The following is a 16,592-nucleotide window of genomic DNA, read 5'->3' on the forward strand; positions in this document are numbered from 1 at the left end:
TGTTTTGCTGCTAAATCCCTTGCCCCAACAACCAGCTGAGCAGTACCAGCAAAACAAAAAAGTCAGCGTTGATGAGGTCTGTCAGCTTTTGCTTGTGATTTTAGTCAGCGAGGCATATGTGACTGAAGCAGATGTCTCTAGCTTTTCACCGCCAGGATTCTTCTTGATGCGTTTCATGCCTCTCTTGTTCTTCACCCTGCAAGACACACACACACAAAAAAAGAAAAAAAAAATCTCCAAATGGTGCAGCATATTCTCAGCTTAGTGTTCCGCTTTAGGAAATTCCACAAGGTATTTTTGGGTATATTATGTGCCTATCTGTGTCTTCAGTAACAAGTAACTAATGCAGATTTTATTTTTCTCAAGGAATAACCCAGGCAGCTTGTGTGAGCTACTTGTTAACAAGTGCTTGATACAGTGGGAAGGTGAAAATTCAGTTGTTGGAAGTTTTTCAGTCTTTCTCTATTAAAATTATAAGTGGCATATTTTAAAGGTGTTTAGTGTCTGATGTGGCTGAGGGAAATGAAGTATAAAATATGTTGGGCTCTGTGTAAATCAAGTGAAATAGGGCAATATTTTTAAGCTGACTAGCGTCGGTGGCAGAGGCAACAAGTCTGTTGTAGCAAAACTTGTAGATGCCCCAAAATTTGCCATCTGGGGGCTGTATTCCAGGTGGCATGTCAAGCGTGTCTTCTGCTTGGGGACTGACACAAAGTGATCGTAATGGGTTTGGGTACTTGTTTCTCCATAGCTTGCTTGTAACTTTCATTTTTTAGTAATTTAGCTGTATTTATAGTCATGTTCATTTTAATGATGTGTAAAAATCCATTGAATGTCACTTGGTGTTCCCAGTGCTACTAATAAAACAAAAATTACTAGCTTCCAGAAATCAGATTTTTATTTTACAGGTTGGGCTTTTTCCAGAAAAAAACAAATCTACCCTTAGAATAGCATGTTTGGGGACTATGAGATTTTGAGTAATTAACTACAATCACTATAGTAACTGCAGTTTTTCCAGAGTTGTTGGCAATGCCTAAAACCAAGTTGTGTTGTAAAACCAGTTATATTGGAGGAAAGAAGAGAGGATTTCCTCATGCTTAGAGTGGTACTGAAGGTGAAAGATGAAGGGAAAGCCTTCTTTCCTTGTTACGATTCTAAGGCTCTTCCTAATACTCTAATTAGCTTTTCTCAGCTTTGCTTCCCACTGCTGGATACTGAATTCCTAGGGGATTCTCCTAGACCCTAGAATGCCTTAATGCTTCGACAGGTGGTTCCGTGTTATTTTTTGAGAGACTGATGGAGGCGATATTGTGCTAATAAATTTCCCTGTCCCTCAGAGTTCCTCTTGCTGCACAACAGTTTTCAGTACTGCTTCTCAGTTTCTGCCACACAAAGGAGTTGCAACTCAAGAGAATATCTGCTGGAATTGGATGCTAAATTAATTCACTTTTTACTGTGCCATGCAGAATAGTTTCTTGCCTGTTGCAGAGGACATTGCTGATGAGCCATATGAAATGACTCTTTGACCTTGGAAGTATTTGTATCCACCATCAGGTATTCAGGTTCTGTCCTGTATCAAGTTGAGGATAAGGCATAAAAGCTGGGACCGATGCGTTTCTACCCCTGTAGCAGGTACCAGAGCTGGTAGTACATACCATTTCTTCTAAAGTGCTTTACTGTCTCTGGTTTTCACTTCATTTTTCCAGTTCATGAGTATTTGACATTTAAATATTTCTGTGCTCTAACTTCACATTATTTGTCCCTTTGCAGTGGGATTGAAAGCTTCAGAGCTTTAAATGGGTGTTTCATTGCAAGGAAGAAGTAGAAAAACTGTCATGGTGGAATTGAGAAAATATTAGTTAGAACCTAAGCAATGCTTTGACTCTTACATTTTCAGTTCTGCTTTTTCCTGTATTTTACAATATTCTTATTTTGCAGCTTTTATTCCTCTTTGGTTTAATGTTTAAGAAAACTAGCAAATGTATTTTGCAAGTATTTAGTATGGCAAGTATCTCACATTAAATTTAAGGCCAGAAAGCAGCCTGTTGGTTACTAATGCTTTTAAGTTATTTGTTCATATGCACCCTTAACAGAAGCTTTGTCTGTAAGGACCAAAGAAGCTGTTTGGGAGAGATCACTGTTGAAGTTGATAAATCATGTACTGGCAATGTTGTTTTATTTTAGTTCCTATCTGAAATACAGGATCTTTGCATTCTTCTGATGACCCTGGCCAGAGTGGTAATGAGTTTGAGTAAGCCACTTGTGTAGGTAGAGTACCTTGTTGTAGATCTATTTAGCAAGATGCTGCTTCAACAGCTGTGTTTTCAGAAAAGTCTGACATGGTTAAGGCCAAGAATGCTTGGCAGTTTGATGTTGGAATAGCTGAGGAAGGATTCAAGAAGATGTACTTCCAGTGGAATCATAGAATCATAGAATGGCATGGGTTGGAGGGGACCCCAAGGATCCCAGAGATCCAACCCCCTGCCACAGGCAGGGCCAACAACCTTCAGGCCTGGATCTACACAAGGTGCCCAGGGCCCCATCCAACCTGGCCTTGAACACCTCCAGGGACGGGGCATCTGCAGAAGCTGCCAGGGTGTGGAGCAGGAGTTGCTGATGTTGATTTAAAATTCAATAGTCTTCAAGGCTTGGAAATTTTTCCTGACTAAAGATATCATTTAGGACACATGGCTAATCCCATTAGCCAAATTACTTATTTTAATCAGCTGACCTCAGATCGCCCACTTCTACTGGAGCAAAAGACATTTAAAAGGTGCTTCTGCAAATATTGCAGTGTATTAAAAATAATTTTTCTACCATGGAATTCAAAAGGTTGACAGCAGATGGGGCTTTTAACACATGTCCTGCCACATACGGTAGTGGGCATCCCTAATACACGTGATAACACTGTCATCTAGTCAAGTCTGCTCCTTCTGATGGTGCCTAGCTTGACTGTTCCTGATAGTACAACTGCATGCAAATCCCTCTATTTGTTTCTCAAGGTGAAGTTCTGAAGCCTTGGGAACACTTCATGAGTTAGAGTTTTTTCCCTTCTTTAGCCTTTTATCTTTAAATAGAGAGAAAATAGCTGAGGAATTGCACTTTAAAGCCCTTTTGACTTTATTTCTTGACTCTTTAACCCTAATATTTTAAGTTCTGAATTCAAGCTCTTTTTTTAGTCTGCTTTAAATACAGCTTCTGGGGTGATTATTTAAAATATAGTCTTTAGCTAAATAACTACATGCTATTACTCAAATAATAAGACCTGTTCTAGATTTGGTTTAAATAACTTTAGAATTGAGAGTGTAGCCACCCCCTTCACTTAAAATAATTGTAAGTAACCATTAATCTCAGAATTTTCCTCTCAACCATATCAAAACCAGTACGTTAGAAACGGAAAGGTTTTAACCTCCTGTTTATTGTATTTCTTGTGAGAGCATCAAAAAAGAAATGCCAGAGGTACCACAAAAAGCACGATGAGGAGTAGTAATTTTTTTCCACTGCTCTGCAGTCATACTTCTCTTGCCAAACCCCTATCATTTTTCTCTTGTCATTCCTCATGTATACAACCTTTGCCTTTCTCCAACTATTGTTTGGTCTTTTAGATGGCCTTTGGAGCAATTGTTTGTTCTTTTTTTTTCTTGCAAATGGGAACCTAGAGTTGACTACAGCCTTATGAAGTGCAAAAGTAAGAATAATAGCTTGGGAAAGACAGGTTGGCAGGTTAGTGGTGGGGGTTCCTGTTACAGCCCACGTGAATATCTGTGGAATGAATGTACCAGTTACTGAAGTAGTTCTAGAAATTGCGTGCAGGCAGTAACAATAGGTTTGACTGCAAAAGTTGTGATTTTTATTTATTTACTTAGTAAAAGTAGGAAAAAATCCAGATGGGAGAAAGAAAACCTAAAATATCATAATTAGCTGAAAAGTGTATGCTATTGATATTGTACAAAGAACATAAGGTGGCCATTCTGCTAAATTGTGTATGAAGAAAAATGTAAGCCAGGGAGGTCATGGTAATGTTTTTTGAGAAATACTCTAAGGACTAAAATAGTCAAAACATATATACAGAAATTAATGTACATGACATAGCAATATGTGCATGTATCTTTATCTTAGTTACCTTAAAAAAGTTGGTGTTTTGAGTAAAGGACATGAGAGCTTAATTTAGGCCAACTAGTGCAGATGAACTGATGCCACTTAAGTCCAAGCAACTGCACTGTTTCATACTTCGTGGGCAGTCAGTCACCAATTTTATAATGAACTGTAACTGCTGTTTAAGAATGGGAGTACTGTTCCTTTGTAGAAACTTTGTTTGATAGTTGTGGAGTCCTTTTATGTAAATATGTGAAATCACAGAAAACCACTAGCAAAATTGTCACATTTCATTACTGGAGAAGGCATCTCACCTGCGTCTATATGACATGTATGAAATTAATGCTGAAGAGCAGCGTTGTCTCCAGAATTTATCACTCTGGTTTTGCAAAGTGGGGAAACCTCAGAACAATACCATTTAATACATGGGTTTTGAATGTACTGTAAATTGGATTCGCAGGATTTGAGTTCACGTGACAGCACCAAGGGGTTACCTCTCTTGTTGCAAACAGTTGTGTCCGACTTCAGACTCTGCTGGTGTAGTTTGCTGAGATTTCCAGAGCAAGGGTATAGGAATCGCTGATGTCACAGGTATCTGTATAACATAAATACAGAATTTTGTTACTACTTCTCTATTAAATACTTGTGGTGGTGTTCATAGATTTCTAAGTGCTTTGCTGTTAATGTTTTGAGAGCATCGGTTTGCCTTTTGGAACTTGAGACCTATTGGTTTAAAGGCACCACTGACTTTCTGAAATCTGTACCTGAAAATTTGTTATAATCAGGGACTTTGTCTGACATCAGAGGCTGAGAGAGTGAACTTGCTTTCCTTTTAAGTTTGGTGACATAATTGCATCATCTATAGTAGAATAGGTATGTTGGATTTTCTCCTTTGTACATAGTGGCAACCTATTGCTTTTGATCTAAGATTTCTAAAAGCAAACACAGCAAACCATTTATTTCAAAAGCTTTTTGTGATACTTCTGAAAACATAGTTCAGTTGATTTCTTTGTATTTGTTGTATTCAGTACAGTGAGCTTTTAGGTCTTTATATCTGCAACTGCTGTATATTTAATACATGCTTTAGATACTCTGGGGGTTTGTTTCTGAGTGATGAGGAATTCTAAGAGAATCTTATGGACTCTAAATTCCATTTGGAGCAGAATTCAGGTTTAATGAATCAAATACTTCTGGACAAATTTGTAAGGAAACATATCATAGAATCATTGAATGGTTTGGGTTGGAAGGGCCCTTCAAGATCATGCAGTTCCATCCCCTGTGATGGCAAGGGACACTCTCCACCAGCCCAGGTTTCCCGGAGCCCATCCAACCTGGACTTGAATGCTGCCGGGGAAGGGGCAGCCACAGTTGCTCTGGGCAGCCTGTGCCAGGGCCTCAGTGCCCTCACAGGGAAGAATTTCCTCCTAACATCTCATCTAAATCTTCCCTCCATCTTAAGGCCATTACCCCTTGTCCTTTCACTCTATGCCCTTGTAAACAGTCCCTCTCCAGCTTTCCTGTAAGGGCCCCTTGAGGTACTGGAAGGCTTCCACAGGGTCTTTCTGGAGCCTTTTCTTTTCCAGGCTGAACCAGCCCAACTCTGAACCTGTCTTGATAGGACATAGAATTATAGAATGGTTTGGGTTGGAAGGGACCTTAAAGATAATCAAGTTCCGACCCCCCTGCCATGGGCAGGGACACCTCTTACTAGACCAGGCTGTTCAAGGCCCAATCCAACCTGGCCTTGAACACCTCCAGGGAGGGGGGCAGCCAACACCTCCCTGAGCAACATGTTGCAGTGTCTCACCATCCTCTTAATATCTGATCCAAATCTGCCTGTCTTCCAATTTAAAACCATTCCCTCTTGTCCTGTCACTGACATCAGAGTGGTTAGATTGGTACCGCTATTGATTATTTTCTTGAGCACAAATGTAAAATACTGAAATATACTCCTTAATGACATATAAGCAGGTTTACTATTTGGGATTGTTGTTTTACATAATGTCTTGTTTATTGATACTTGCCTTGAGACATCTTACCTTTGCAAAGAACAAAATCATTACATGCTAAGTATTGTTTATACCATAAGTATTTTGCAAGGGGAATTCCATGCTTGTTTGGGTCTTATCTCTTAAAAGTAGTTCCTTGGGTAACACAGGGTTCCCTTTAACCAAGAAGTTGAAAGAAGGAGGACTTGCCTCTGACTTCTTATTATGGCTATTTATATTCTGAAGTGATACTTGATTCGGCAGATAGTGGTGGTGAAACATTCCAGATCTGCGTGTAGTCTGACATTAATGAAATGCTTCCTACACATGTGGTATCAGCTGAGAATTTTGAACCAAAATATGCATGTTAGATAAGCCAAGTAGGAATGGTATTCTTTATAGAACTAAAAAAAAAAACTTGCTTGAAAAAATAATTTGGAGAAAAGGTAAGCTGAACTCTGTGGATATAAACAAATCAGGTTTATTTTTAAAAATCAAAGGAATCTTTACTATTTGCATAGATGCAAGCATGGCTGTTTGGGATACCCCGTTATAAAAAAAGGTGACCCTCTTGCTCTTTATATGAAACAATTGCTATGTTTTTGTTCTTGCAGTATTTCTGACTGCTTCAGCAATGTTAATTTCCTGGCTACATTCTTTAACAGTAAGATAAAATTTAAAGTTAAAAAGAGATGGCCATTAGTCATTCTTTGAGAGTCATTTTCATCTAAATCTGACTTGGTCCCATTGGTAAACATGGAATAATTGTTTCTGTCTATATGCGTGATGCCTAGGTCCAGTTTTAGATTACTCTGGAATGTTCACGTTTTTCCCTGGCACAAGCAATCCTGAGTACAAAATACTCCCTTCTCTGAGCCTCTTGTATATGGATATTGTGCTTTACATGAGGGCTGTGCGTATGCAAGTGTGTTATAAATGCAAGTACGCATACACCCTGCCCTTCCATCCCACAGTGCTGCAGTAACTGGTATGTGCTCTGTGCTAGGGATCTTCAGGACAAAAACCTTCCAGCCAGTCTTGTGGTGCAGCATGGCCAGTCTTAATGGCACACCACAATCTAACACAGGAGAGCCTGCAACAGAAGTACAGCAAAACCACGTTCCTTGGAGGAAGTAGGTAGAACGTTATTCCTCACAGTTGGAGGAGACTTGGAAAGGCAAACATTATTGTTAGCATTGGTCAGAGCTTGGTGAGAATTGTGCAGTGAGCCTTTCTTCCTTCCTGCTAATAGGAAAGGATGAAGTATTTCGTAGTCCTGAAAAGCACTGTTCACAGCTGTCTGACCACTTAACACCTGACTTTGAAATATTTCTTCAGTAGTGTTTTGGAGGGAGGAGTCATCCTTAAATCAGCACCCCTGTTTTCCCCCTGCACTAAAGTTTCTGCTTATTGGGAGTTTCAAGGAGACTGTGTGTGGGAATTATATAATTATACACACAGGCTACATTTGGCATGAGGTCCGTCCTTGCCTAGGAGAGCAATTTATAGTGCAAATCTGTATATCACTGTTAGGTTAATTATTTTGGGGGGGGGAGGGGAGGTGGAAAATAATTATTTGGCCATTCATGAGTGGACAGACTCCTTTACCTGTATATGGGAACATTTGTGCAAACAGGCAGTCATCTGCCCCGTACCGTAGTGAATCAGGCATCGCTTCCTGGCTCTGTTTACTCTTTTGCAAGCCGTGGTCTTAATGACTCTTTCATTGTCTTGAACACAGAACTTTCCATGCTGGGGGGCACGTGCACATGCATATATATACTTTTATATATGTATGTATGTTATATATATGTATATATAATATGTATATATAATATTTTTTATGTATCTGCACTCACACACACATATGGAAAAGCAAAGGAAGAAAGAGAAGTCTCACTCACTTCTCAGTATTCTTAAAAAACCCAGCTGAGGGAACTGAAAGCATAGAACTAACATCTTTTAAACGAGGGTTTGCTTTTGTTAATAGCAGTAGATAACATAAAAATGGTTGTCTTGGGTGTTCTTTACTTTTGTTTGCAGGAAGGCACATCTTCAGTCAACCCAGTGAATCCTTAGGACTTCAATGTAATTACTTCTAGCACCCTACTCCTTAATAAGGGTTTGATCCATTGGCATAGTGCTGCTTTTCCCTAAGTGCTTCCTTTAAAAAATGATTAAAATCTTGCTTTAAAAATTCCTAATATTTGAAGAAGCTGCATTCCCATCAAAGCTTCGCTGCAGTTTCAGGTTGTTTTGAGTTTCTGCTCCATAAAGGGGGGGAGGGGAGGGAGTAGAAATGGCTGGCAACTGTGCTTCTGGTTTTTAAAAGAAAATTGAAATCTCTAGGACAAATTTGGTGATGCGTTTTAATGTCTTTGGAGTTGATGATCCGTTCTTTTGCAATAGTTAGACATTTCATAAATTTCTACAGTTAGGCATGTAAAGGGAATAATCTACCTCTCTACAGTGTAAATGATCTTTTATCACTCTTCTTTCCACTTCTTTATTTAAGGTTATATTTAGAGTCTATTCTCACTATTTTAAGGTAACATAATTCAGAAATTCTTTTTTTTTTTCAAATTAACTTCCACATTAATAAATTTCTAAGTTGACTTTAGAACTGACCTTCTCATTATTAGGTTGACATTCCCCTTTCAGATTTTTGGTGGAGTTACAGTCCCAGGACTGAGCTGTTAGAAGAAGTTAATATGAAAAATGGCACAGCGCTCTGTAATAGCGAAGGAAAATGCAATAGAATAAAGACATTATTTCCTGCTTAAATGTTTTTTGCAGCTATGCCACAGTGAAAATGAAATGTGATGGTGATTTGGTTGCATGTTGATTAACTCCAACAAGAATTTACAGCAATTAGTTCCAGTTTGCTTTAGAGTCTTGCCTGAGTCGTAAATCCTTTAGGATTTGCTGAACATCCTGAACAACTGAGTGAAGATTTACATTACTTTACTTTTTGTTTTCCTCTATGGCAGCAGTTTAATGACAAGTTCTTGTTCATCTGATGACATCGATCAGGAAGAAATCCAGCTCGCTTTGCAGGCGGCTAAAATTGCCACACGAGAAAAGATCAGATCCAGATTTCATGGCAGTAACGATCTTATTCATCGCCTTTTTGTCTGTATCTCAGGTATGAAAATAGCCCTTTGTTCTGAATGCAGAAATTTACACCCTTGCCCCCGTGGTAAACATGGAAGATATGTTAGAGCAGACTAGAGATGATATTACAAGATGGCTGTGTTTTGGGGCTGAAGTGGAAGACTGGTCTAGGAAGAGCTGTTAGCTCATGGGAACTTAGAGGTGTGGACATCTTAGACCTGTAGTGATGAAGAATTTGAGGGTGCAATGTTTGGCTTCAGTGTGCTACCTTTTTCTTGGTGGTGCCCTACATGTTCAAAAGAAATCTGATGCAAAAGAAATCTCTCAGTGTTTTCTGCCAAAGGAAAAGGAAGATGGGTATCAAATTGCAGTTACCATAAAGCCCAGAATCTAACTTGGCCATTATGGAAAATTAGTTTGACTGATCAATTTTTATTCCTAACACGAGCAAGTGATCCCCTCAAAAATAAATGAGGCCATTACTGGTAGCACCAGGAAAATTTAAATACTTCAAGGATAATGTAATTGTCTCATAATGGTTTACTTATTTACTCACACTCCTAGGTGTTGCTGACCAGCTGCAGACAAACTATGCGAGTGATCTGAGAAGTATCTTGAAGACGTTGTTTGAAGTTATGGCAACCAAACCGGAAACAGAAGACAAGGAAAAACAAAAGAAAGGTGAAAAGATCTAAATAGTTGTTTTTCTGTAGTGAATTTCTGCTGGTAGCCCCATGGGGATCCATGAAGAATTTGACATGAATTTGTTTAACGTTTTGTTAGTTTTTTGACTGGACTCATGGGGCAGGAATGTGACCCAAGTTTAGAAAAAAGTCATGGAAACAGACTGTAAGCAGGTTGAAGTCACCGGAGGTACAGGTACACAGGAATATGTCTTCAGGCAAATGTTGAGTTAAAACCTTGAGAATGCATCTGCTCATTCCCATATTCTGATGTATAACAGGACAGTGTTTCTAGCCCACATAGTCATAATACAATGTATGCAGGGTTTGGACTTAATAGGGGTTTTTTTTACTACACACACACATATTGTTTCACACTGGGCACATGTTAATTTACCAAGATGTGTATCTTTGATTCTGAAGTTCAAATAGTTCCATAAAAAGAGCAGACAGTAAAAATGAGAGTGCTCAGTAAGATGCTGAAATCTGGCCTGTCTTAAGAAATTGCAGAATGTTGTATTGGCTTCAAAACAGCAGAATACCCACTTTCGAATTCTAGATTAAGATATTAGAACCAAACCTAGATCACCAGCCAATGCAAGATTTTTTTTTTCTCAGTCACTATTTGGATTATTTCATTTTTAAAGAGGCAAGTCTGGTAACTTATCTAAAAATAACCATGTCATCCCAGCAAGACCACAATTACCTTTGTTCTTTGCTATGATTAGAACTATCAGCATCTGAAGGTGATCTGAGTGCCTTTTCCCCCCCCTCTTTCCTCATGATTGAAAACTTTTGCATTTCCTTCTTCAAGTTACATTGAAAAGCATTGAGAAATTTTTATGAAACACTAAGTTAAAAGTTGGTTGAAGTTTGCAGGAAAACCTCAAATCCAACCCAGTTCTGCAGTGGCAGATGCACAACATGCATTACAGTTCTCTATTACTTGTAGTTGAAATTTCCACAGCATTTTTATGGTGGCAGGATGTCATGATGTGAAGAGAGACTGGTTTTTTCATTGACAGAAAAGAATGGGGCTTGACAGAATTCATTAAGAGGGGATTAAAATGCTCCTGAACATTCAAATAACTAACAAATCTGTGAAGAATTACCACTAGGAAATATGTTAGAAACAGGACTTCATTGGAATAATTTCTAATGGATGAACTATTACATTGAAAGAAAAAAGTGTTGGCAAAAAAGTGTAAACAAAATGAATACAAGGACTCTAGGGATGATTTTTTTTCTGATACATGTGCTTTGATGTGTGTGATTCACCTACAGAATCTTTGGTTGTTCTCGTAATCTACTACTTTGTAAAGCAGCCAAGTTAAGAATTGGGAAATAAAATATATGATGCAGCTAAGCTAGAAGAGGACTGTATGTCCTGTAATGCAGCATCTTTCTTTTCTGTCCATATTCCAAAGAATAGTAGAGGAGACTTTTAAATCATAGAATGCGTTAAGTTGGAAGGGACCTTTAGAGGTCATCTAGTCCAACCCCGTTGCAGTAAGCAGGGACATCTTCACTAGATTGGATTCCTCAGGAATGCATCAAGCCTGATCTTGAATATCTCCAGGGATGGGGCCTTCACTACCTCTCTGGGCAACCTGTTACAGTGATCTACCACCCTCATAGTCAATAATATTTTCCTAATAGCCAACCTAAATCTGCCCTTTTCTAGTTGAAAACGATTCCCTCTTGTCCTGTTGCTACATGCCCTTGTGAACAGTTCTTCCCAAGCTTTCTTTTAGGCATATTTCAGGTACTGGAAGGCTGCTATAAGGTCCCCCAGAAGTCTTTTCTTCTCCAGGCTGAACAAGCCCAACTTCTTCAGCTTTATCTTCATAGGAGAGGTGCGGCAGCCTTCTCATCATCTTTGTGGCACTCCTCTGGATGTGCTCCAACAGTCCCTTGTCCCTTTTGTGTTGATGGCTCCAAAGCTGGACACTGCTCCAAGATGAGGTCTCACCAGAGCAGAGTAGAGGGGCAGAATCACCTCTCGATCTCCTGGCCACACTTAATTTGATGCAGCCCAGGACGTGGTTGGCCTTCTGGGCTGCAGATGCCCGTCGGTGGCTCACGTTCACTGTTTGTGTCGGGGTAAAGAGAAAAGAAAAAGCAACAAGTCTAAGAAGGTACATATAATGCTACTGGAATCTAGTCCCTCAAGTCCTAAGGTGAATATTTTAACGGCAAATTGAAAACATACAAATTTGAGTACTTTCTGGTTTGTTTTACAGTTAATCAGGGTTTAAGGAATGCAGCATTGGAAGACTGTGCTTTATGTCAAGAAAGTATATCATCCTCAGAACTTGCAGCAAAAGCCAGAGATGGAGACTTTGAAGGTAATTCCATTTTTCTGAGAATTAAAATAAGGCAACACTGATGTCTATTTAAAAAAAAAAAAAGTAAACTTCTTTAAGGTTTGGCTCTGGGAAGTGACTAGTAAATGTTGTCATAGTGTGGTTTAGAGACAAAGTCAGCATATTTCTTTCAGAATTTTTAACAGCCTCATAAAACTCGGATATACAAATTTTCATATCCAGTATGAATTCCTTTCTGACAGTGAAGAAAGGTTCTGTATAGTAAAGACTTTACTATAACATATGGCATTACATCTGACAAGTTTAGGAGCTGTGTAAGATGCAAAGCCCTAAGTAAGGTCTTCAGTGAACCCTAAAGAGATGTTTTATAATGTTTGCTATAAGTAGAAGTGCTACTTTTTCCCACAGCAGAAATACCTTTCTTCACATTTGTCTTTGATCAACATATTTTGGTTGTTACTTTCGTATTCTCACCAGATTTCTTCAAAGAAAATATTAGTTTTAGGTAAGTCTGCTAAGTTTACTTGAATCTCACTGCATACATGGTAAGAGGGAAAAGTCTAATGTAATTCTCAAAGTTTTGGTTGGGGCTTCAGCATTCTGAAAGATCAAAAGTTTTGTTTCTCTCTTTGCTTTGTTTTTTTTTTTAACTGAACCACTGCAGGAGTGCTTAGGAGTCAGTTATAGACTATAGCCCTAGTGTGGTAAACATTGTATTAAAAATTGATTAAAAACTATCAGAACCCTTGCAGTCAAAGAGTAAGAAAGGAGATAGTTGGATGCAATGGAGCAAACAAGGAAACAATCAGCTCTGATCTTGAGGTCTAAGTGGTGGTTTCAGCACACCAGGAGCCCAGCCATCAGAACTTTGGTATCTCTGTGGCCAGGTGAGAAATACAAGAAAACTGTCCACTGTGAAACTGTATCTGAACTTCCCAGAAATTCCAGTGTGCAGTCATTTCCTTATGCTTTAAAAACGTGACCTGTTGTTGTCTATCTGCCCACATATGTATCTATGTGTCATGTTCTTCCAGTGAGAGGTTTTGCATGCAGGATGGCTGAGAACTGAGTGATAAGTGGTGTGCAGCTCTGCTTGTATGCAGAGAGGGGCAACCAACAGCAAAGTAATGTTGGTTCATGTCATTTGTAATAAAGATCAGAAATCAGGGTGGGGGGGGGACACTCTTAAAGATTAGGTTTTAGAGTACTGCTGCATATTTATAAGTTATTTTGTGCTTACATAAAACCCGTAGTTTGTTTGCTTGTCCTTCTGAAGCTGCAGGCTAAAGGATCTCAAACCTGATCTATTTGGAACAGCAGGGCTAAATCATGTATAATGCACTGTAGAAATGTTATCTCTTCTGGAGGAAGATAATTTGGTGGCAGTCATTTTAATTGATTTTTTCTATTGTGCCATAATTCAGACTATCACAGAAGGTACAGTAAAGAACAAATCTGTGAGCAAAATCCTTACCATGTATCGGCTGTATTGGAAAAGAATGCAAGAGGTGATTCATTTTCTACCGTTTCAGTTCATATTCTTTTGTTTTGAATCGATACCTGATGCTGCTGGTGAGTTTGACTTACACAACTTGAAAGCAAGTTACTCTGAACTGCAGGATGCTGAATAACCTTCAGACAGTGGATGTATGCTTTCTCACAGCAAATCATTTCACTTCTCTGGCACGTTATTCAGCTTTTAAGGTTCTTCAGCCTTTCACAGCATCTTCTGTTGGCACAGGGAAGGTTTTGTGTTTGGAGAAGTGCAGCCTGTGGCTGGAGATATTATGTACTGAAATAGAGGACAGCAGTTTGAGTGCTTGGGTGATGTTATGAGTGCATAGTAGTGCAGTAAAGTAAATCTTTGGTGTTCCAAGGGCCCCTGTAGCACCCAAGCAGCATTGATCAGTGATGTCCCTGCCCTGTGCGAATGGTAAAACCCAGCCTGTAGCATTAATAGCATGTGCAGGTAACTGCAGCAAAACCAGCCCCCTGCCTGCAGCTTTGTTCCAAAATAGCAGGTTTCACATGTGCCTGCATGACAGAAAATGCAGCCTTGTCCCTTCAGAATAAGTAGACTTAGGTGCCAGAGTGAGCTTGGCTGTCTTTGGACAATGTTTTCCCATCCTATTGCATCCTTCGAACAGAGCCAGTTACCCATGCTCATGTAGGTACTTTGCTTTTGATACCAGTGCTTGCTCACCGGGAGGGACTGGGCATGGATAAGTGAATCTACTTGCAGTCTTTCTCAGGGAGTCTTGGCTTGTGTGTAAGTGGTTCTGCTGTAAAAACCTACTTGTATAAATCAGCACAGCTCCTCTGGCTATGTAACTAACTAGTGTAGTCTGCTAGTACTTAACCTTCAAACTCGCTGGTGGGCAGGAATTTTCTGTCTCCGAGAGACAGAGTGTGCTTGGGAGCATGGAGATGACCTCCACTTTCCAAACCAGAACAAGCTACAGAAGGCCTACAAAAAGAGGCATCTGAACTGGCTCAGCCTGTTGCATTTGTGGGAACTGTAGATACACCCATTTTTTCTCCTCATGGCCAATGTATTCTGGGCCTCTGGCCCTTCATGTCACAAGTTGTCATTTCTGGCAACATGGTACAGACACTTTTTCTGCCAAGCTGTGCAGTGATAGCTGGTGGAATATGTGGTTTTGCTATCCCCAAGGCATCCAAAAAGAGTCATAACTGACAGCGTTAACTTCCACAGCCATGTGCCTTCTCCCCCATATAACACCTCCTCACCGATCTCATTTTTGCTGGCCACTGTAGAAGCAACAGTCCCTGGCTTTGGGTGGTGTTTAGGTGCAGATAAAGATGTCTGGTGGATAATACAACCTTTGCTTTGTGCCCTATTTCTTGCAGCAAGCCTGATGGGTTTGTCCTCCCGGTCAAATCTGGGCTACAGGCTGCCAACTAGAGTACACCAGGGTTATTGCTGTTAGCAGAGTCAATGCGAGGTCTGAGAGCACTGCACTGATCTGTTGACAGCGCAGCACCCAAGTTAGCTATAGCCTTCTTTTGTACATCATTTCTACACTTAAGGTGACTCAGTGATTTCAAATGAAAGTGAAAGCACTGTAAAGCAAATGAGCACATCAGGAGCTCCTCCCTTCTGTCATTATGGCAGAACATAAGCATGTCTCAAATTGAGAAAGTCTAGCAAGCTATCTGCCAGGAAAGCTACTTCCAGTTATCAAATAAATCTGTCTTACCAATAGTACTGAGTGTTTAAGATTGCATCCAATCAGTGGTAATAAAAAAAAAGAAAGCAATCCAGCAACCTGAACAAATATACGGGTTTAGGATGCTACTGGAAGTTCCAACCTCTCCTCAGATTATGAAGATGAATCACTTGTTTTTGTCAGAGTTTTCTTTCTTACTGTATATAAAACCCACCAGCTGGTCCTGGGTCATAAAACAAATATGAATGTTTATTATGGGCCAAATGACATTGGCAAGGGTATAGAGTTAAATCCTGTGACCTTCTGAGGGTTGAAACACAATAAACTACAGATTAATTTGCATTCCACAACAAAAGCATTTTCAAAAGTACAGATAAGCCTATGGTGTATATGTTTATTTTTGCTGTTCTAATGCTATAAGACCCTTTTCAAGAAAGCATGTGCATTTATAAAAAACACTGTATTTTGGGGGGAGAGAATGTAAGGAAGTACACCTCTGTTTTCCTAGAATATAAGATGAATTTATGCAATATTCCATAAAGAAATTTTAGGTATAGTAAAAATTCATGTGCTGGTTGTATGATGGAGAAGATGTTCTGTATATGAACTCAAAGCAAATGGTACTGCAGGTGGTCAGAAGAAAACAGGTTGGGCTCTGTGCTACCAGCATGTGCTGGTTGTACGATGGAGAAGATGTTCTGTATATGAACTCAAAGCAAATGGTACTGCAGGTGGTCAGAAGAAAACAGGTTGGGCTCTGTGCTACCAGCAGTACTTGCTCCAAATTGCAGCAATAGTAGAAGGGGCCTGTGTCCTGGGACCTTTCCTGGTACTGCCTTTCTCCATGTGTCGTGGCGAGCTACCACCCAGCACGGGGAGAATGTTACTGGGAAGTTTGAGTTCCAGCTTGGAACAAACCAGCATTCCTGCTATTTCTTTTAATAGTAAACTTTGGCAAATCTGAGTTTTGACCATGTGTGTTTTGGGGTAATTTATTACTCAGGAAGAGTCTGTTTCAACTGAAGGGTAAATGAATATTTTTAATTGTCAGTGTCACGAAGTTACAGGCTAGCTAAGAAAATGAGTTGCACTGCTTGTCTAGGAATAAGTATGAGACCTTTACAAATCAGAAGACTTTCTCAAGGAAGACCGGGAAGCATTGTGAAGCTATTGTTGCTCCATGAAAATATTTGC

The 16,592-nt window shown here is 39.6% G+C and overlaps 1 protein-coding gene across 1 annotated transcript in view; it reads left to right on the forward strand.

Moving 5' to 3' along the window:
- ZFYVE28 (zinc finger FYVE-type containing 28) overlaps positions 1-16,592 on the forward strand; it is a gene marked incomplete at both ends in the record, with an annotated part of 144,106 nt that overhangs the window by 119,550 nt on the left and 7,964 nt on the right. The window contains 3 exons of the mRNA XM_084266891.1: positions 9,074-9,228; positions 9,762-9,878; positions 12,124-12,228. Coding sequence (XP_084123017.1) covers positions 9,074-9,228; positions 9,762-9,878; positions 12,124-12,228 — 377 coding nt within the window. The remainder of the gene's footprint in view (positions 1-9,073; positions 9,229-9,761; positions 9,879-12,123; positions 12,229-16,592) is intronic.

This window comes from Gallinula chloropus (assembly GCF_964237585.1).
Source record: "Gallinula chloropus genome assembly, chromosome: 7".
NCBI classification, from domain to species: domain Eukaryota; kingdom Metazoa; phylum Chordata; class Aves; order Gruiformes; family Rallidae; genus Gallinula; species Gallinula chloropus.